Genomic DNA, 20,887 nt, shown 5'->3' with positions numbered 1-20,887 from the left:
TTTTTTTTTTTTTTTTTTTTTTTTTTTTTCCTCCCAGATGGGTGGGGCGTGTTTGACTGGCACCTGCGCTTGCATGGCTGGCACCTGGTGCTGTTATAACTGCAGGGTTTCCAGGCTCTTTTAATATCTGGGACTCCCAATTAAATATACATTAGGCCATAGACCCTACACTTTAACGTTTTTTTGAGTTGTTAATATTAACTGTGGCAGTAAGGCATGATCTAGCTGCTCTGTTGGAGGGGAAATAAATAGTGCCTCTTATCAGAGAAGGCATTCTCATACATTTTGCCATTCCATCCCTCCATGTGCAGCTACAACCTCCAGCAAACATGAAATTAATCCTTTTGCTGGAAATCCTGTGGGATGCCCTCAAGAACACCTAAGGGTCCCCGGATGACACAAACACTACTGCATGAGATAGAAATCCTGCGGACAAGGAAGCAGGCGGTTACACTGCACAAAATTAATGTGCAATTGGTGGTAATTGCTTAATTTAATGCAATTGTTGGGCAATTACTATTAACATATATTTTCTGTAGCTGTAAATGTTTTTTTTTGTTGTTGTTGTTTGTTTTTTTAAAAACAGCTTTCGGTGCACATTTGCATGTTCCTCTGTCTGTGCACCTGTGCTGATGATGTACAGTTTGCACACATGGCATATATACTGTAATTTGTAAATCTGTTAACTGCTAACATAACGCTAGACTATGAATTTGTTTACAAGGACACTGTGTCTTGTTTGCTCTGTTATATTCCATATGCTCTCCTATTTTAATTATTTGTTTGTAGTCCAGAATCTTGATTTCCCTCTATTTGCTCCTCTCTTACCTATGTTCTGTTCTTTACTGCTGCATGACCCACTTTCCCCATGGGATTCATTAAACTTTCATCTAATCTATTTATGGTGTATTCGTGGAGAAAAGAGATGCCTTTATGTTGACTTATATACACAAATGATCAAATATATCAACATAAACTTATAATGCTACAAAATGCCATAAGCAAAATAATTGATCAAGTGAAAAGGGTGCATCAATGCCTCTGGAAAAGGCAAAGAAGGTACAGAAATATGAATACAATGGCGAGAGAAGACACGAGATAACAAGACAACGGGAAAGATTGAGGAGTATTTATCGTATCTCCTGTGCATAATGTGATGGGAGATTTGTTTTTCCAGAAAAAAGGTGGAAGTAGTGTGAATTGGATGGGGATGCTTGCATCTTTCTTCTCAACACTTGGCAGACCCTGCGATCAGTCCTGAAGAACAAAGGAGAGGAAAAGAACGATCAGAGGGAGCTGCTGGGATTCCAGCAAACAAAGGCAACACTGACCCTTATCAGAAAGGGGGCAGAGTTAAGATGCAGCTCTGCGCCCTTGGAGGATTCTACATAAGAAATAATGAAGGAGAAGACATGTCAGATATAGGAGGAGCAAGATCTAATGTACCAGCCAATGTTTAAAAACGCAACAGCAAGAACATATATCACCAGTACATCAAAAAGAGAGTTATAATGGTGTATTTCAATGTTTAAAATATACACACAGCAGTGCAGTGATAGGCAATCCACCCTGCCTCAACAGTTACACTGAGTTCAAAGTGCCTTTGAGCAAGGCATTTATTCCCTATGTGGTCCAGTGGGGTGTCCTGTGAGCTGTACTGGTCCCAGGTGTGAATGTCTGAGGCAGGATTTTGCTGAACAAGTAGATTCTGTGCAGTCCACACATTTGTGGTTTTGTAAATTGCAGGTAGTTGCTAAAAAACAGTTCAAAACAAATTGCAAAATTGCATATATCAGCCACAATCTAAGACAGACAGCACTGTGAATTGTGACCAGAAAGATAAGACATTTGATAGGGGATGGGTATATGAGACTGAAGTGTGTGGTGCCTGCCTGACTTACATGAATTGGCCTTTTGATGCCCACAGCACCATGGCAACAGTGCCGTGGGTAAAACAGCATGCATGCTCAATCAACTTTCCCTGGGTAAAAAAAAAAAAAAAAAAAAAAAAAAAACAAGCATTCCTCATTTTTGGTTTGTTGAGAGTGGTAAGGATGCAGCACATAGAAACTGTCCTTCAGCTGGAGGACCTGGGTTGAATTAAACCTCTATTGGTATGCACCTGCCCTGTTGAAGTGTCCTTGAGCAAGGCACTGAATCCCTACCAGCTCCAGATGAGGATCTCGGTTCATCTTGAGAGAAAATAAACACTGTCCGGTGTTCTTCGCTCGATGGGTTGTGAATGCAACACAAATAGCGGATACCCTGGCACACCCATTGGCCACGGAAGCTGCTTTCCCTTTCTCCCCAATCAAGCTGATTCAGCCCTCATTTGAGTGGCTGCATGTGGAGAAACTGTCCATGACTGCAAAATTCTTGACTAGAAATAATGTCTTTAATTAAGGTTATTATTTTCAAAATATATGCTTTGACCTCTTGAAACGTCACGTGGGCAACGGCATGACAAGGTTGGAACCCTTTGCCTATGCATTTCATGAATGGTGTATGTTGTTCTTGTTCACACTTTATCTGTCCCCCCTTGCAACTATGCACTCATGACATATGGCCTAACGTGCCACATAGATTCTTGAAACCACCGGTGATATTATTCAAGGCTCATGTTTATTCCTCCTTTTTCTTCTAAGGAAAATCAGAGATTACACACCTTTTGCCCTGTGTATCCATCTACATACAATGGATCCAGGCCAGTTGCTCCAGTACAATTTTTCCCCCCTTGCTAAGCCAGTCACAAACAGACTAGTCAATAGGCAGCACCTCTCCCAGAGATTGCGGATACAGTCCCTCAGAGCTTCTGGCATTGCACACGCACACTACGTCAGAGGCATGGCAATACTGTGGACATTTTTTTTAAATTCATTTTCAGAGGATGTGTGAAAAAGATGTTTACTTTCCCAGCAACTGCATACACTTCATCACATGCATCTTTTTTTTTTTTTAATTTATACTGTGCTGATGTAGCAGCATTCAGTGTGGCATTTACATTTATATTTTAGCACTTTAACTGATCCTCATCTAGAAAATCTGCCAAAAAGGGGCCACATTAGAATAACCTTAAATTATCAAATTACCATTATTATGACCAATATTACAAACAGCCAGTAGTAAAGAATGCAAGGGTTGAAACAACAGAAACAAAACAATAGTTGAGGTGAATATACCTGTCTTCTATAGTATCCAAAATATGGAAGTGGTCACTTAAGAAAGAAGCCACATTATTTTATGGGTAGACTTCAATTATCAATTATGGCTGAACAATATGGACAAATTATATATACCAATATCTTTAACTACATATTAATGTAGTGACAATACTGAGTTGAGATAGAGTAGGTTAGGGATGACTATTGGTGCTTTCATAAGATCATGCAAGTCAAAAGTAATGTGGATATGATGACCAAGTAGGTATAGAGGCAAATAATAGAACAGATAGCCGTATAATAAGTTCATCATCTCTTTTACTGTGATGCAACCAAGAAAAGACAACATAAAACGCCATATCACAATATTTCTCAAACTATATCGATAACGCTCAGTTCTGTCACCAGTCAGTGCTGTGGGCCTCTTGCCTCACATTCAAAGGCTCACCATACTTGCGGCCAAACAGGTAGGCAATCTCCATGCATTAGACCAACATTTAAGCTGCCTTTAGGAAAGGTGAGGATTAAGCACTGCTCACCAGCTTGTGAGTGGACAGTGATTTTTTCTGGGCACTGCTGCAGGGCCTTACAATTTCCAATGAATGGTCAGCCTTGGGTCCGTCAGAGATACAGCTCCTATAGTGATGTGTTGCAAGGTTATGAATACAACACGGGTCGCATTCATAAGCTTGTATAATGATAGACTACTACATAGGATAGAGCTTAGTAGGAAAATGTCATATGTACTAAACACCTAAACAAAAACAATCCTTGTGATTTTTTTTTTTTTTTTTTTTTTCTCCAAAGATTAAGATGTGCTCTGTTGTTTCTTTACCCTCTCCTGCCAATATGGTCACAATTTGCTGTACATGGCCATGAGAGTGTTCTATAATTTTCCAAATAACACCCCACACATCTTTCCACCATGCATGCACTCTTCACTTCTTCAATAGACGTACTTTTTCATCTGGAAAAAGGTAGTTGGGTTTTGCCTGCGCATAAAACACGAGTGTGAGAGTGCTGTCCGAGGTTAGGGTGGTTAGTTAATGGTTTCTAAATTGGGATTTTGTCGGTTGTTGGAGGGTGAATTCAATGCACTGGCGTATCCCGGTGGTTGCCTAGTAACGCGCTGGCAGTGGGCGCCGTAGAGATCTCTATGGTGGGCGCTCCATTAAAACCGTTGGCGCTCCTGACCTTGGCGTCGTGAATGCGCAAAGCACACACCGACCGTGCGAGCCGAGGAGGATATTAATTTTAAGCAAAGCGGCAAAGCAAGGAGATAAGAGCAGGCTAAAAGATCTCGGTGTTTGCCACAGAAAATATTTTAGATAGAGTCTGCTGCCCTGGCGAAATTGACGGGCATGGTGATACAGAAAATCTCGAGATGGAGCGCTCATCAGCCTCTATGAAAGCAGGTGAGTTAATAATTCCATGGTGGGTTTTTTTTTTTTTCTTCCTCTTCTCCTCCGTGGGATGAAGCTTTTGTTCAGTGATCACTGACATCTGGCTAAATTATTTCAGATAATGCTATCCCTCCACGATGTAACGTTATTGAGCGTTTGGTTGATGTTCGCCAATTTCGTCATTTTGTCAAATATTTCACGTCCTAGACCTAGATTAAACAGTCTTCACACAATCACCAACGTGAGTCTAGCGCACACACTACAGCAGTTGTCGAGGCTATCTTGGGCTGTGGCTTGCTTTCCTCTATGTGTAGGTCTGGATTTGTGTATCAAATTGTAAAGCTGTGTTCATATGTCTGAATGTTACCTGCACATAATGTACTCTGTTTGGCTTCATCGATCCTTTCTCCTTTTACGGCATTACTAAGTTGGAGAATATGGGGGTATCCAGCTAAAACGGTGGTGAACTACACCAGTTTAATTACAAGGACATTGGGAGCCAATACACGCTATTGTCTAATGGATGAGGGCTTCTTAGACGTTTTCATGTCACGGACCCCCTAATAGACAGGCTCAAGCCATGGACCCCCAATTGATAACATGTTCGGGGACCTCCATATGGTGTGATATTTATTTATTTATTTATTTATTTTTGCTGGTGATCATGTAGCACTGAATTGTATGGGCCTGTCAAGACTGTAGTTGGAGAAATACCGGTGCTGAGAGTGAACCATGTAAATAATAATAAAAAAAAATAATAATAACAATAAGAATAAGAATAATAGTCATTCTTATAGTCTACAGTTGGGATCCACTCTTGTGAATTTCATTTTGCTGGGGAGCCCCACTTTGAGAACCACTGTGGTACATCTACCTTGCTTGCTACTGTATGCCCGGGGTACAAAACATTTTCATATGCAAAACATGTTACTTATGAAGGCAGTGAATTAGACTTAGCATTTCAATGCCAGGAAACATATGAAGAAATATATATTTTTACACAGTGCTTCTCTTTTCCTGCTGCTTGGAGCATTGCACATTGCTCAGAAACTTGGAGTGTATCACATCAGATTGAATATAGCTAACTTTTATGACATGGCCCATTTGGTGTAGGTTATAAAGCCTTCATCCTCAACTGTCCCATGATAGGCCACTAGTCGGTAATGGAGTTGAAGCATAGACCACCGGATGTTTTATTACCCCCTCTTGTAGGCAACATTCAGGATAAGCCTTGCACTGATTGTGGCTATAGGCCTAAGTCTGGAATTTATAATAATAAAAATGAGGTACAATGAAAATATATGACCCACAGCCTGTAAAAAAAAAAAAAAAAAAAAAAAAAAAAAAAGCCAGCCTAGCTGTGGTCAAGTGAGTTGAATATGAATTACTCAAAAGGCCTGTGGTGATTCAAGATGAAACTGTTGAAATTTCAGAAATTCAAATACTATTAATTCAAGTGTTACTTAAGGGAAACAGCAGCCCTGGCAAAATTTTCAAAACACAGAACATCTCTCTAAAGCTGCAGAGAGCACCTGACCAAGATGCCGCCCCACCGCACAGCCCGGAACTGCTAATTTGACAATGATTTGTTGGCTGATTTTGTGAACATTGAATTTTGTCTGTAATTTGGATCAAAGTGATTTATAGCAGTGCCATCAGTTCCAAACCAGAAGGTATACCCTGGTCTCTGAAAAAAACTCAGCTTTTTCCTTCTTTTCCATTTTAATGTCTCGGGAGCCGTACATCAATGTCACACATCAGATAGGGGGCGGAACAAGTCCTGTCCTTTTATGGCTATGGGTGACAGCAGTGAGTGTTAATTAATACAGACAGAGCTGACCTAGGGTAGAGAAATAACATATTTCAAAATGAGCTTTAGAGATATTACCCTTTGAAGATGAAGAGACACTGTTGTTGAAAATGATGCAGACTGGATTTATGTGCATCAGATCGTGTATCAGATCATGTTACTGTGTTGTACTTCGGTAAGAGAGACTGAGCTGCCCTTATTTGTACTGATGTCTCTGTGTGAAGTCTGCTAGTGTAAATAAAATGTTATGAGCAAAGAGAAAAGCCTATACGGCCACATCTATAGTCATCAGCGCTGTCTAGCCCAAGGGCATGGAGGAAATGAACATAAGGCTTTATGTCACATTTGCCCACCTGGTCTTAGTTCATATAAATTGAGATGGCAATTGTTGCTCTTTACGTACAACACAATAACTCAAACATGATCTCTACTAGACTATGAATTTACAGTTTCTTATATATATCCAGATGTAGAAATGTCCCGGTGTGTCAAGGAGGTAGTCCATCAGTTTGAGAAAGAGCTGTTCAGCCGCACTCTTTCACAATAGTCAGGGCAGTGCACATCAATAAATTTGATTAGGTTAACAAGCTTGTTTTTGCTTTGTTCATTGACAAGCCAATGGGAGCCGGATGTCTAACAATATGTGCTTACTGATACTCCAGACCAGAAAAAAAAGACTAAGACTGAATGCCTTCTTGATTACTAAGTCATCGACTGGAGGAAAAAGAACACAGTTTGCTCTCCATAGGTCTTTTCATGGCTGAATTTACATTTGATATATTATGTAACTTGCACACAAGATGAGGGGGGGGCCTCTATGTTTGCCAAAGGATGCACACTGATGAATCAGCAAAGACTATTTAGTATTTAGAGTGAAAATACTTTGCAAGCAAGCCGTTGTGGTGACAATCAGCTACCAGTTTCCAGTTTTCATCAAAATGAAGCTCTTACAACCATTCTTGTATTTTTTTTTTTTTTCTAAGAAAACATGCGTGGTGAAAGCTATCCATGTCCCGGTAGCATGCTCACAAGCTCCAAGGCCATGGAAGTTTTCACCAGTGTGTTTAACAGTGAGAAAAATGTGGTATCAACAGGATGTTATTTATGCTGCCAGTAAGGCTGTTTTGTGGATAGGTAGTTACCTAAGAATGCTAAATATAATCTTGGCAACAATGGGTGCAGTGTTTGAAGAATAGAATCACAGTTGAACAGAGTTCTTATGATCCTCCATGATAGACGAATACAAAAATGATCTCGGAGAGAAGGCAAACAAGTCAATTAGTTTGCAAGGTGCACAGATTATGACAACTTAAACTCTCAAAGGGAAGTGACAAGTGAGCCTTTTCCTCAGATATACTACTTTTTTCTTGTGTATGTACCAGGCTGAAGTCTTGCAATTAACCTGCAAAGTCTCCACTATATGGGGGAAGGTTGTTTGATGCCGATGTGGCCCCATTAGATATGTTTATTGTGGGACCATTTTACAATTGTGTTATGTGCCTGCCATTCAGAAGTAACTCCAGTGTCAGTGTTGCTTAGATGTATGACACCTGAGCATAAAATGCTGTAAGCCCTCCCTATTTTTCAGTTGAGGTATATAATGACTTTAAAATGCAATAAGCAAAAGTAAAATCATGGAGACTGCACATCTGAGCCAGACTTATTAACAGATCTGACTTATTCCTCTCTGATATATAGGACCTATATGAGATTTGTCTTTTCACTGCTGTCTTTTGTCCCTTTTACATAAGAGAAAGTGTACTTAACACCTTTTATGTTAAGATGCTTTGGCAGCATCACTTCAACATCACAGCAGATGGGTTTTTCAGATCCTTCCCACTGGCTCCCTCAGTATTACACCGAGATCTCTATTCAGTGATATGTATATAAATACTGTTAGGTTAAAGCAGACATTTGTCCTAAAAGGTTGTTAGCTTTGAAATGATACACGGGATGCAGCATACAAATGATGAGGTTATCTAAAATCTAAATTTCGAACCTCCATACAGCAGGAAGACACATCTAATTGAACATTTGTATATTCTGATGTGCAGCTGCTGGCGTGTGTATTTACTTGTCTTATTTTTTTGATGAATTTGCTTTCAGATCTGGATGCACTGCAATGAAAAGTGGAAGTGGTACGTGCGGATACCAGGCTGAGGTGTATTTGGATTCGATAACGTCGTCGGAGCCGAGGGCACAGTGAGTGATGTGTGTTTGACAGGGACAGGGCAGAGGGACTGAGAGGACACTACAGTGTGGATTTGTGTTGTGCAAGGGCACTCTCTTGCCCAGACCATGTGGCTGGCTACATTTAGAGACCATCTGTTGCCTGCACACCTACTACATCAGCAAGGGACTGTGACCATCACCCACTGTGCTCTTCTTTGGTGGATATTATGTTCCTGCTGGTCATTCACCAAGGCAACAAGCCAGAAATTTTATCCAACGGTGACCACCCAATTTGGGAAGCTGAGAGGCCTCAGGGTTCCTGTGCCCAGTGAGGTGCTCAGGCCTGTTGATCAGTATCTGGGGGTTCCCTATGCTGCCCCTCCATTGGGTGAGAAGCGTTTTATGCCCCCAGAGCAGCCCTCCTCCTGGTCAGGGATCAAGAATGCTACCCACTTCATGCCCGTGTGCCCCCAGAACATCCACAACACCGTGCCAGAGATCATGATGCCCATATGGTTCACCTATAACCTGGACACAGTGGCCACATACATTCAGGATCAGAGTGAGGACTGTTTATATCTAAACATCTACGCTCCAACAGAGGATGGTGAGTTGGTGTGGTAAAATGGACAACAGTGGCTATCCATGGTCATTAATCACCATTGTTGTGGCACTATGTCATTTTGAGATCATCATAGCACTTGTCTTTCACCTTTGTCCATGCCATTGCTACCACCAAGGGCTGATTTACCATCCAAAGCAGCGCCATCTTCTTCCCTCATTTGAAGAAATAAAATAACATGTGTTCATGAATTAACAAGAGATAAGGGTGAGGTGGCAACTGAAGATGTCCTTAAACCGAAGAATGGGTCTTTTGTGTAGATACACATGGAGTGGCAGGACTAAACATTATCAACAGTGTTTCTCACTTATAGGTAATCAGTGACATAATGAGGGTGTATTTGAGCATTGGTCCATTTAAAATAAGCAATCATTTTATGTTACTGCATTACAGTAGCATATTTGGTTTTCACCACTAAGTGCTAAAGGCATGATATGAAAAACCAATTAGGAGTGATAGTAAACATAGCAATGCTACAACTTTCTTATGCTCTTAACAATCCAAAAATACTAATTCTTTGTATTTCACTAAATCTGTGTTTTTTCAGTAACGCAAATTGTTCTTTTTTTTTTCATTATTTCTTTTACTGTGTTTTCTCAAATAAGACATAAGACATAAATTTGCCTCAGTGGTTTTTGGAAGTAGTGCTGAGACAAAAATAACTACACAGCAATGCCTCCATTGAATAATAAAGCATTTAACTCCACTAAAGCTGTATGTAGTGTTTTACTGCAGGAATCAATAGAGGAATCGATTAAGAAGCTGATCAATAGGAAGAATCAAAAATGACACTGGAATCTTTAAAATCCCTGCTGGGTGCCCCACCTGTCTCTGTGTTTTTGTTAGTCCTACAAACCCAGCCTGATAAAACAAAAGCAAAATGTCATTTGTCTACTGTGAATCAGTAGATCAGCAGCATCTGCTGTAAAAGCTGCTGTATTGACATTCATTTTCCTTAATTCAGTCGACTGTGAGCCGTCAGTTAAATGTCGTTTCTAAGGATCTACAACATTCCTTATAAACATTCAGACGATTGATACCGAGACCAGCTTCAGCGTGCACCATGCCACTCTGAGGATTTTTTTCTGTGGTAGCATGGCAACAACTGATAAACAGCCTGATTGGAAGGTAGCGGTCCAGAATGGCACAGCCCCACGTTTTCAAAGCATCCAAACTTAGCGCCACCTAAGGGCTCCCACACTCAGCAGCACCCATGCAAGCAGGTTTATTCTTTTTTATATTTACATCTAAAAATTTCAATGTTAATGAAATGACTTAACTCGGTGGTTCTGTGCACCTGTATTTCCTTAGAGTGGCTTCGTGATCATCTTGTGTATTTTGAGACTTCAGCACTGATTTAGTGGCACTAAAGCGTCTGTCACCCCTTGTCTTTTTTGCCTTCTTAAATCAAGCTTAGGCCTAATTTTTTTTTCCACCATGTCAAATTGAAGAGCTTGCTTTTGAAATCTCAGCTATTTGATATTTATTTTGTGGCTTGATGCCCCACACAAGTCAGCATGCAGGTTCCTGTTTTGTTTATTGATTATTCATTACTCAGCCATACCATTATTCATCGCAAACCATGACTATCCTGAGGCGGTTCAGGGAATTTGTCTGAACAGCCGACATAATAGTTTGTGAAAAACCATGAAGGCTTACCAAGGAGAGACAAAGGGAGCGCAGAGAGAATTACTGCCCCTGTCAAAACAACGACAGCTGGGTCAATACAGTGATACAGATAATAAACAAAGTAGAGATAAATAGTCGTCTGTCATTTTAAAATCCGACAATATGTGTACGTGTGTGTGTGTGTGTGTGTGTGTGTGTGTGTGTGTGTGCGTGTGTGTATGTCATTTTTTAGAAAAAAATCGAACAAGTACATGTTTTTCTTGATCAAACAGAATTCTTAACAGTTTCAGTTTGGCAATAGGCACCATTCATATAATGCAGTTGTCTCATACATCTCCAAATTGTTCACATTATGTCATCAACTAAAGCAGAAACGGGGAAGAGCACAACGTGTAAATGAGCTGCTGTCGTTTTTGTTTTTTTTTTTCCCCTTACATTAATGGATTTTTCTATTTTTGTCAGGTTGATTGGACATCACATTCTAAATCATAGTCTCAGTCAACCATGATATTTTGAATTCTCTACTTCTTTTTTTCCCTCATGTGAATCCCAGGGAGCCAACACAAGAAAAAGGGCGCGGCTTTCTCACATGGTGACAGTGATAAGTCTCAAGGTATTTTTTTTAGACCTCCAAGTCTTGATGCATGGATTTTTTTTTTTTTTTTTTTTTTTTTTTTGTAAACTAACTTCTTTGGTTTAACTTTCTTAAGAAACCTCAGATTGTTTTGCAAGAAGTGGAATAAAAAAATAAAGTTTTATTTACTAAACTACCACAAAATTTTGATATACTGCATTTTAACTGTGTCTTATTGATTTGACCACTATGGCCATCCATAAGTGCTGCATTCCTGCTGCCATGGATGTTGATTTGGGGATTGCATTATCTATTTTGCACTCTTACAGTCCCTCTTGAAGACCGTACTTAGTCAATATCACAAATTGGCCTCAAAACTTTGAAGGAAGGGTCCCCTGAGAATGGTGCCTTTCTATAGAAAAATGAATATCTTTGCTTCTTCAGCTCTTACTGCTAGATAACAAGAGCCCTATGTAGTAAGGCACATTTCAGTTTCTGGATCAGAATCAGCGCTATTGTCAAATGCTTTTACAGTACATGTAACAAGCTCCAGTGGACTGCTGCTCAGTGAAGATATTACAGCACAACTGAAAATTTCCTTCAACAGCAACAACAACATAAAAAATGCAGTTATGAATGCTTTCCAAATGCATAGTGGCATTTTAAGCTTGTGTATGCATGTCAAGTATTATGTCAGATTGCAGAATACCTCAGATATCCTCAGCACTTAAGCATTACTGAATTTTTCTCTGAGCTGAAATCAAACCGTGTGTCTTTCTCTCTCTCTCTCTCTCTGTCTCTTTGCATCTATAATTCAGAGCAACGTGTGTTGCCACATTTAATGATAACAGTGTACAGATATGGTGCAGAACACAAAAAGCTCTACTATGTCCTATGAAACATGTTTGGTTGAGCACTAAATTAAAGGTGCACTATGGATCCAAATTTGAGTGAGTAGATAGAAGTGAGGCCTATTTAGACTCATCGGACAAAACAATTGAGACTATGGGTGTCATTGTTGATCGTGATAAATTACATGCACATTTTTTGTCAGCTGAGTCTAAATAGTTGTCAGTTTTACATATTGCACCTTTAACCAAAATATGCTGATTATATTCAACCATCTGATCATATAAACTGTGTGACAGTGTACTTCTCATGCATTTTTTAATGTCATCGGTGCTTCCAAACCACAGGCTTTTCACGCTTCTAAACCCAGAGTCTTTACCCATAATTCATACTGAACATTTGGGATATAAAGTATTGGTAAGGAAAGTTTCTTTTGCTCCATTTCTTTACCGTTGTCTCTGCAGTCGTCTTGTTCAGCACGTGTGCGTGTGTGTGTTGACATTGCAGACATAAGGGACTCTGAGGCTCGACCTGTGATGGTCTACATCCATGGAGGCTCCTATATGGAGGGAACTGGCAACATGATGGATGGCAGCGTGCTGGCCAGCTATGGGAATGTTGTCGTCGTCACACTCAACTACAGGGTTGGCATACTAGGTGATGAACATCTTGGTGCCTTTTTATGCTGTTTGAAATGAGAGAATGCGCTGTAACAGAGGAATTTATTTCTTTGACTAAATCTGTTGCTATCTCATAAGAAGGAGCAGGAACAAGTGCAAAAAAGCCCATGTAAAAAAAAAAGAGAGAGAAGATGTAGATGGAAGATAGCTTTTATGAAACCTCGGCAGCATAGCATAGCTTAATTTGCATGCAAGTATTGTCGTCAGAGGACAAGCGATGCAAACACTCATCATGCCCTGACCTTGTTACACACAACATGTTTTTTTATCTTTCTTCTGAAAATACGATATATCTTCCTTTAGATAGATTTATCTAATCTGTTCAAAGATTAACAGCCTTTGCCATTCTTAAAAGAGTGATTTGAACGGGGAGGGATGCAGGATTCATAGCCAAGGTCAAGAGTATTTCTTTTGCCAGTGTTTAGCATTCAAAAGCGATGTTTAGTTTAGATGAGAAAAGACAAGGGAATAAGAGGTAGGGTCAATTGTAAGAGCACCAGCGACCTTAGTGTTTTTTCAGGAATTCATGTAACAGATGAGGCCTAAATGAAAGATGAGATATTTATCTTTCAAACTGCAGACAAAGTCACACACAATGAATGTTCTGAAATCACGATTAATATCTTTTCAGGCTTAAGATATCTTTTTATGCTTGAGATAATCCAAGGAGCGCATTTAGATGTCTGGGGCCATGGTGAGGCCTGACCACCTCCTGAGGGGTGTCACTGCCTGGATCTTAATCAGTGTAGTCAAGACACTGCTGGACAGAGCAGAGCACTGCCATCTGAGGGAACACAAAGACAGTGCCAGTTAATCCAGTTTAGTAGTCCTATAGTGCGCTGTATCACCTCAGATCGAAGCTTCACTCCATGACTTTCTCTCTGTGCATGTCAGGCTTCCTCAGTACTGGTGACCAGGCAGCTAAAGGAAACTACGGACTCTTGGACCAAATTCAAGCTCTCCGTTGGATCAGTAAGAACATCGGCTACTTTGGAGGAGACCCAGGTCGAATCACGGTTTTCGGATCTGGAATCGGTGCCGCTTGCGTCAGTCTGCTAACATTGTCCCACCACTCAGAAGGTAGGAGGCCGGCCTCATAGGGATCACTCACCTCAGTAAACACAGATTTGTGTTGCTGTGACTAACTGTTGTAATATTAATACATAAAGCAACATTTGCAAGTGTGTTGCAACCCATGAATTTGATATATTACTGATGCATCAAATGTTATCATGTGTATACTGTATTCTGCTCCTGGCCTGAGTGTCATCACTCATTATGCAGATTTCAGTCTGCCTTTGAGCTGCGCCTACCCTGCACACACAGATCCATGTCCACCTACACATACACACACGCATTCACATACACTTTAAAATTTGATGACAGTTAGCACATGAAATCTAGCTATTTCTTATCTAACTCCTTTATTGTTGATAGATTTATAAATTCCTAATATTCAACCAAATCCAAATATTCAACCAAACTCCAAAATGTGCTTTGAATTTAATTCCCTGTCTCACACACCGCTCTAAGTGGTCTGTCAGAAAGATGAAGTGTTATGATATGGGAGCAGGGTAAAGGGGGTATTTGTTAAGTAAGTGATTGCTATTGTTCCCCTCTACTCAATCTAATCAGCCTAAAAGCTTTGCCTCTTAAAATGTGAACCTCTTAAAAGGAGCACACTGGCATTATAAAGTTTTCATCATCTCATCACGCTCACCTGTTTCTATCAGTTGTTTACCATTTCAGCTGATTCATTTAGATGTTTAAGAGTCAGACGTGTTTACATACATGTATATGTGCCTGTTAACTAGCTACAAATCAGTTCAAAATGTATGCATAGCACCATCCATGTCTTGAGCAGTGGACTGCTCCTTTGTAATTGCAAAATTTCACAAAGATGATGTTCATATGGGGATAAAGTAGAAGCAGGCAACATTACCAAAATGGCACAGTTTGACTTTTGTACCATTTTTGACAGTATAATTTGCTATTTGACTTTTTTTTTTTTTTTTTTTTACATGGTGATATAATGTCTGCTTAATGTCTTGTTTGTAATAGCATTGCCATGGAAAAGTTTTCATTCAAAATGGTATGGGCTACTCTAAACCAATTTAAGTTGCAAATGTATTTTATCATACTTCGGGAATAGGATGTTTTTGACTGTTCAATAAAAATAATGTAAACAAAATCTCCCACAGCAAACAGAGGGGCTCAGATCCATTAACAGTTTAAAGCCAAGAATGCTTATATGTGTCTTGCATGCCATGAGTGCAATATTAATGGGTGATCCAGTGTTACTTGAATCTGGCAATATTAGTGCCATGATGGTCTTGCCACTGAGCTGGACGGGACCACAAGAACAGCAGGAATTGTGTTTTTAACATTACTGGTGGTGCTGCAGCAACTGTCCTTTGTGAGATTTGTATTTGATGCCCTAGCTCAGCTGCAGCGAATGCACAAAGACCAGCGGCTGTCTTTGAAGTAGACTAGCTACTGCCCTCAAAATTTGAGATAAATGACAGGAATGGAGGGGGAAAGTGACACTGCCCCAGCTCTATTTTTCCTGTGACTGCTATGCTTTAACCTCAGCAGAGTATTTTTTGAGGTGATACACATCACTTGTCATTTATAGGTGGTAGATACAAAATCCCAAGAGGCGAAGGTGGCATGCTGCATATAAACTACTCAATTCACCGGTGTGTTTAGCGTCTCACTACTGGAGGATCCGAATTACTGCATATTCAGCTCCCTGCACAGAGCCTCCACTACACAGTTGGTATCAGCAATCTGTGTTAACAGTCCAGCCTCACCTAGATACACAGGAGTAAACGATTCTGCAATAGATTTGTGAAAACTGCTGTGGGTAAATTAGGCACCTCCTCACTGAACCAATGCAATTTTGTCATAAAATGTGTTATTAAATGCTCTATTTGTTATTTTAAGTGATTCAGTGCTGAAAGCAACACCATAGGAAACAAATACAGTGTTGGCTTAATACTGTTTTTCCTATCATTTTTATCATTATAGTAGGGGGAAAGAGCCAAATGTCCTGTTGCCACCTCATTTCTGGTACCAGCTGTTTTACTGACCAGAGTCCCATCACCCAAGCTGCGCTAATTGCACCCTCTTACTTTTGTTGTTTTTTCCTACCTGGCAACTATTCAAAATGTGATGGTATAACACATCACATATGGGCTTGTCTGTCCTTTGTCCATCCAAATCTTGGGTGGCAACAAGCCTCTGAATTGATAGGAGAATAGAAATTTGTGTAAAGCACATCAGAAGGTGCATGCATTTGCTCGTTCACAGTTTGGACACTCAAAAGATGCGAGTCCCTGCCAGTGAAAAGAAAAATAACAATGGACTAACACCTTTTATGTAGAGATAAACATTCTACCCACTGTTTTTGGGATGTCTGAGCAGTGTGTGTGTTTTTGTACTGTATTTGTGTGTCCCAGGTCTGTTCCACAGAGCCATCATCCAGAGTGGCTCAGCACTGTCCAGCTGGGCTGTCAACTACCAGCCAGTCAAGTACACTCGCATGCTGGCCGAGAGGGTTGGCTGCAACGTGCTGGACACTGTAGACATGGTTTCCTGCCTGCAAAAGAAGAGTGCTAAAGAGCTGGTGGAGCAAGATATCCAGCCTGCCCGGTACCGCGTGGCTTTCGGCCCAGTCATCGATGGAGACGTCATCCCAGACGACCCAGAGATCCTGATGGAGCAGGGCGAGTTCCTCAACTATGATATTATGCTGGGTGTTAATCAGGGGGAGGGGCTACGCTTCGTGGAGAACGTGATGGATCTGGAAGATGGCGTTTCTGGCAGCGACTTTGACTTTGCTGTGTCAGACTTTGTGGACAGCCTGTATGGGTATCCAGAGGGGAAGGACACACTGAGGGAGACAATTAAATTCATGTACACAGACTGGGCTGACAAGGACAACCCGGAGACAAGGAGGAAGACCCTAGTGGCTCTGTTCACCGACCACCAATGGGTAGAGCCGTCAGTGGTGACAGCTGACCTTCACGCCCGCTACGGTTCACCTACTTACTTCTACGCCTTCTACCATCACTGCCAGAGCCTAATGAAGCCTGTGTGGTCTGACTCAGCCCATGGAGATGAGGTGCCTTACGTGTTTGGCATCCCCATGGTTGGCCCAACTGACCTGTTCCCTTGTAATTTCTCCAGGAATGACATTATGCTCAGCGCCGTCGTCATGACTTATTGGACCAACTTTGCCAAGAGTGGGTGAGTACCAATGGATGCATCTATGGCAGTTTTCCACAGTGACAAACCTGTTTCTTGAAAAGGAAACCACAGCACATATTGCCAGCAGTATGGTGTATTTAGGCAAAGTCGCGATGGGTTGGTTTGTCATACAGTTTTTCATTTTGCAGTCCTGTCTTGGCTTAGAATGGCATTAAGTCAGAGTGTTGAGGATTAATATGTAAGTAACCTAATTTGTGTCAGCCTTTTTGAGCAACCCTCCCCTTTTGCCCTGATTACAAGAGTATGTAAGGATTTGCCCTTAGACAGGGATCCCATGTGAAGTGCAACCTGAACTCATGCTGTCATTTCTTCCAGCTTCTAAAAATGAGGCATATGACTAATAGAGAGCACTAAAGTTCAGTCTGATTACCCTTATTTATGTCATCCACAGCATGAAAGTAGTTTTCAGTGTGATAGTTAATGGCTGTAAATATCAGTTTAACTGTATACAGCCACCAAATTATGAATGAATAATAAACTGCATTACAAACCAATGGACAAAACCCTAACTGCGCACCAACTGATGCTTTTTCAAAATCAAAAAAGGTTCTTTCCCTCGTTTTTGAACCACATCAAGGCGTGAGTCTTTTCACAGACGTGCCCTGTTCAAGCTACTGTACAAGTCCCCTTTCACCACATGGCTGACAAAGTTTCAATACTCTTGGCCTTGTTTCCTGATGTGAAATGATGGATCCTCACAAAACTTTGAAGATTCACCACTTCACGTAAACCTCACAGAAATTTTGATGGCAGTTCTTAGATATTTCAGCAAAAGGTTATCTTGAAGTGAAAATTTCAAGAGGCACTTGAAGATCTACTTCATCAGTGTGAGTTGTGATTTCAAGATATTTTGCAAAACCCAAACCAAATACCATCTTAAAAGTCTAAAAATCCAAATCCACTGCATCAATCAATCATTCAATCAATCAATCAATCAATCAATCAGTCAGTCATCAATCAATATCTATCTATCTGTCTATCTATCTATCTATCTATCCTCTTTTGGCAGATTTTGACATATTTTTGAATATCATTAGAATAAGTGGCAGTACATTTTTCAGCATCTCTCTGACTAACAAGACTTTTTCCAGGTTAATAGAGTTGCATGTTCCAACAAATGAGAGATAATCATTGTTGACACACTATGGCCTCATGTGGAACAGATATTACTGATGTTGACACTGTTTGGAAAGGAATAATGTTGAAAGGGTAATGGGGTGAAACTCAATGCAGCACTCGGTTGGACATATTTTTTAAAATTTGTTATATAGTACAGAGGGACAGATACAGTTTGTATTTTGCGCTGTAGTGGAGCACCCTGCCTGCTGCAGTCATCATGAATACTGAATGAGCAGACAAACCCCCAATGAGTCCTTTGTGAATGGTGACCCTAGCAGTAGGAGGAAACGCAGCCCAGGTCACTGTGGGCTGCTGGTTAGTGGGTAGGAATGAGGGAATGCTGAGCCCTTGAGGAGAGACGACAGCATTGCATTCTTGACCTCTGTTTGTATGTGTTGCTCTCATGTTGTGAAAGCTTTACTTATGACAATATTTGCAGTAATGATTGTAACAACATTTTGTGTTAGTATGCTATTAAAATCCTAACCCTTAAAAAGAATCCCTGTTCATCAGTGTTACATATTTGTTTTTTTCCGTGAAAAAAACATCCCTTTGTGCCTTAAATGTAGCTCTAAACCTTGCCCTCATTAAAAATGTCCAGGGCTATGAGTATGCCAGTAGTCCCTGCCACCTCCCTGCCTGCTCGCTCACCAACTCGTAACCAGAGCTCTGTTCACACAACACGGAAGTCCAGTCCTTCAACAGTCACAAACATTGTGCCATACTTGAAAATCTAACCCTGAAAAAAAAAAATTCAGGGAATCTCTTAGTCACACTGATATTGTTCATGTGAGGCAACCATTCTGAGTTGGTCTTGTTTTTTTTTTTTGGTTTTTTGGTTTTTTTTTTAAACAAATCACAACCAGCAGTCCAGCTCCATGACCGGTAGAGTTGGTACAAATGATATGCAAACCAGCACCACATCAGCACACACACCTCCACCAGCAGAGGATTGTGAAAACACCTCTCTAGTGACAAACTTTGCATAGATACAAATCAGTACAGTCAAGGTCAAATATTTTTGATTGGACGGGGCTGTTTCCATCCAATAGGAATGGCAATATTGCATTTACAACACCAATTCTCTTCCAACAAATATTTTTATTATGACCAGAGTTTTCTGTCTGCTATGTATCTGCAGGGATCCTAACAAGCCAGTGCCCCAGGACACCAAGTTCATCCACACCAAGGCCAACCGTTTTGAGGAGGTGGCCTGGTCCAAGTACGACCCTTATGACCAGTTGTATCTGCACATCGGCCTGAAGCCACGTATCCGAGATCACTACCGTGCCACCAAGGTGGCCTTCTGGAAACACCTGGTGCCCCATCTGTATAACCTCCACGACATGTTCCACTACTCCTCCACCACCACCAAGGTCACGCCGCTGGATTCCACCCAGTCCAATGGGAAGAGTAAATCCTCCAGCACCAGCCGGCCTCCTCTGTCCACTGCCCACAACAACGGGGAAGGAGGGAGAGAGATGGGCCCTCTGATCATGCCAAACCCAAGAGATTACTCCACCGAGCTCAGCGTCACCATCGCCGTGGGCGCCTCACTGCTCTTCCTCAATGTTCTGGCCTTCGCTGCTCTCTACTACCGAAAGGACAAGCGCAGCCGGCAGGACGCGTCCCAGCAGCCCAGTCCCCAGCGTGAGAGCAAGGGCAACAGTGCCAGCCACACCACTACCATCGATGAGAGCGTGTCCCAGCAAATGAACCAGTGTGACGCCCTTCACAATCCCCTCCATGTTTCTCCCAGCTTGGACTACTCACTCACAATGCGTCGCTCGCCTGATGACATCCCTCTGATGACACCCAACAACATCACCATGATCCCCAATTCCCTGATGGGCCTCTCCAACATGAGTCCCTACAGCACCTTTCCTGCCGGTTACAGCTCTGCGGGCCTGCCCAGCACACACTCCACCACACGGGTATAGCCTGGGAGGAGCTAGGAAGGGAGAACTGCCGAGTCCACAATACTTGGAAGTGTAAAGCTGTATTTAGGATGTGTAGGTAAACTAGGGTTGAAATGTTTGTTCTGTCTTTTCAGAAGGTGTACAACCACCAACATTCTGCCTTTGCTTTCTCATAATAGGAAGTCGATACGCAGGGTCATTTTATAATAATCATTTTCAAAGGCAGTGAAAAAGAAAAAAGTGCATTTCATTTTCCACTTTGGCTTTTTTGGAACTTTACCTAGTAAGAACTTAGTATAATGTTTATACAGTTGGATTTGTATGGGGAGCTTTTTCTTACTCTGCAATATCTATTTTGATCTCCTATGTGGAACAAAGTGACATTATGACTCATGGTGGACAGAGATGATATCTGGGAAAAGCTAAAAAAGCAGTATTAATATTATTATTATTATCAAGCTATTTTATACATATTTCTCATGGTACATTGCTTATTATGAAAAAAGGTATTTTTACTCTAATTACTTTAAAATGCCTTGCATTGTAACATGCTCACATAGGGAATTACCATGCTATTGTAACTACAATGGATTGAGCTTTTACTAGACTTCTAATCACTCCTGTGGTAAAAATGTCCAATTTATCCAAAATATTCTATTTGAATATGCAAAATATAGCAC

General features: G+C 41.0%; 1 protein-coding gene across 6 annotated transcripts; it reads left to right on the top strand.

Moving 5' to 3' along the window:
- Positions 1-8,532: 8,532 nt before the first annotated feature.
- On the top strand, positions 8,533-20,228 carry LOC115371305 (neuroligin-3-like). Of its 6 annotated transcripts, XM_030068588.1 has the most exons (7): positions 8,931-9,150; positions 9,479-9,485; positions 11,352-11,392; positions 12,725-12,874; positions 13,792-13,977; positions 16,359-17,148; positions 19,430-20,228. In XM_030068588.1, the coding sequence occupies exons 1-7, from the start codon at positions 8,946-8,948 to the stop codon at positions 20,226-20,228; spliced, it is 2,178 nt and encodes a 725-aa protein (XP_029924448.1). In that variant the 5' UTR covers positions 8,931-8,945. The 6 variants fall into 6 exon arrangements, with proteins under 6 accessions (XP_029924444.1, XP_029924446.1, XP_029924448.1 ...); XM_030068584.1 differs by lacking the exon at positions 9,479-9,485 and having other exon boundaries at positions 8,533-9,150; positions 11,348-11,407; XM_030068590.1 differs by lacking the exons at positions 9,479-9,485; positions 11,352-11,392 and adding an exon at positions 15,684-15,698.
- Positions 20,229-20,887: the final 659 nt, after the last annotated feature.

The sequence above is a fragment of the Myripristis murdjan genome, chromosome 14 (genome assembly GCF_902150065.1).
Source record: "Myripristis murdjan chromosome 14, fMyrMur1.1, whole genome shotgun sequence".
Taxonomy (NCBI): domain Eukaryota; kingdom Metazoa; phylum Chordata; class Actinopteri; order Holocentriformes; family Holocentridae; genus Myripristis; species Myripristis murdjan.
The sequence above is the reverse complement of the archived record's forward strand: the minus strand, read 5'-3'. Positions and strand labels throughout refer to the sequence as shown.

What these genes read in the sequence shown, in the direction of transcription:
- LOC115371305 (XM_030068584.1), top strand. Translation starts at nt 8,670, where the DNA reads ATGTGGCTGGCTACATTTAGAGACCATCTGTTGCCTGCACACCTACTA. An exon ending in CTACAGGGTTGGCATACTAG is followed by an intron (nt 12,875 to 13,791) that starts GTGATGAACATC and finishes TGTGCATGTCAG; the next exon opens with GCTTCCTCAGTACTGGTGAC. An exon ending in ACCAACTTTGCCAAGAGTGG is followed by an intron (nt 17,149 to 19,429) that starts GTGAGTACCAAT and finishes ATGTATCTGCAG; the next exon opens with GGATCCTAACAAGCCAGTGC.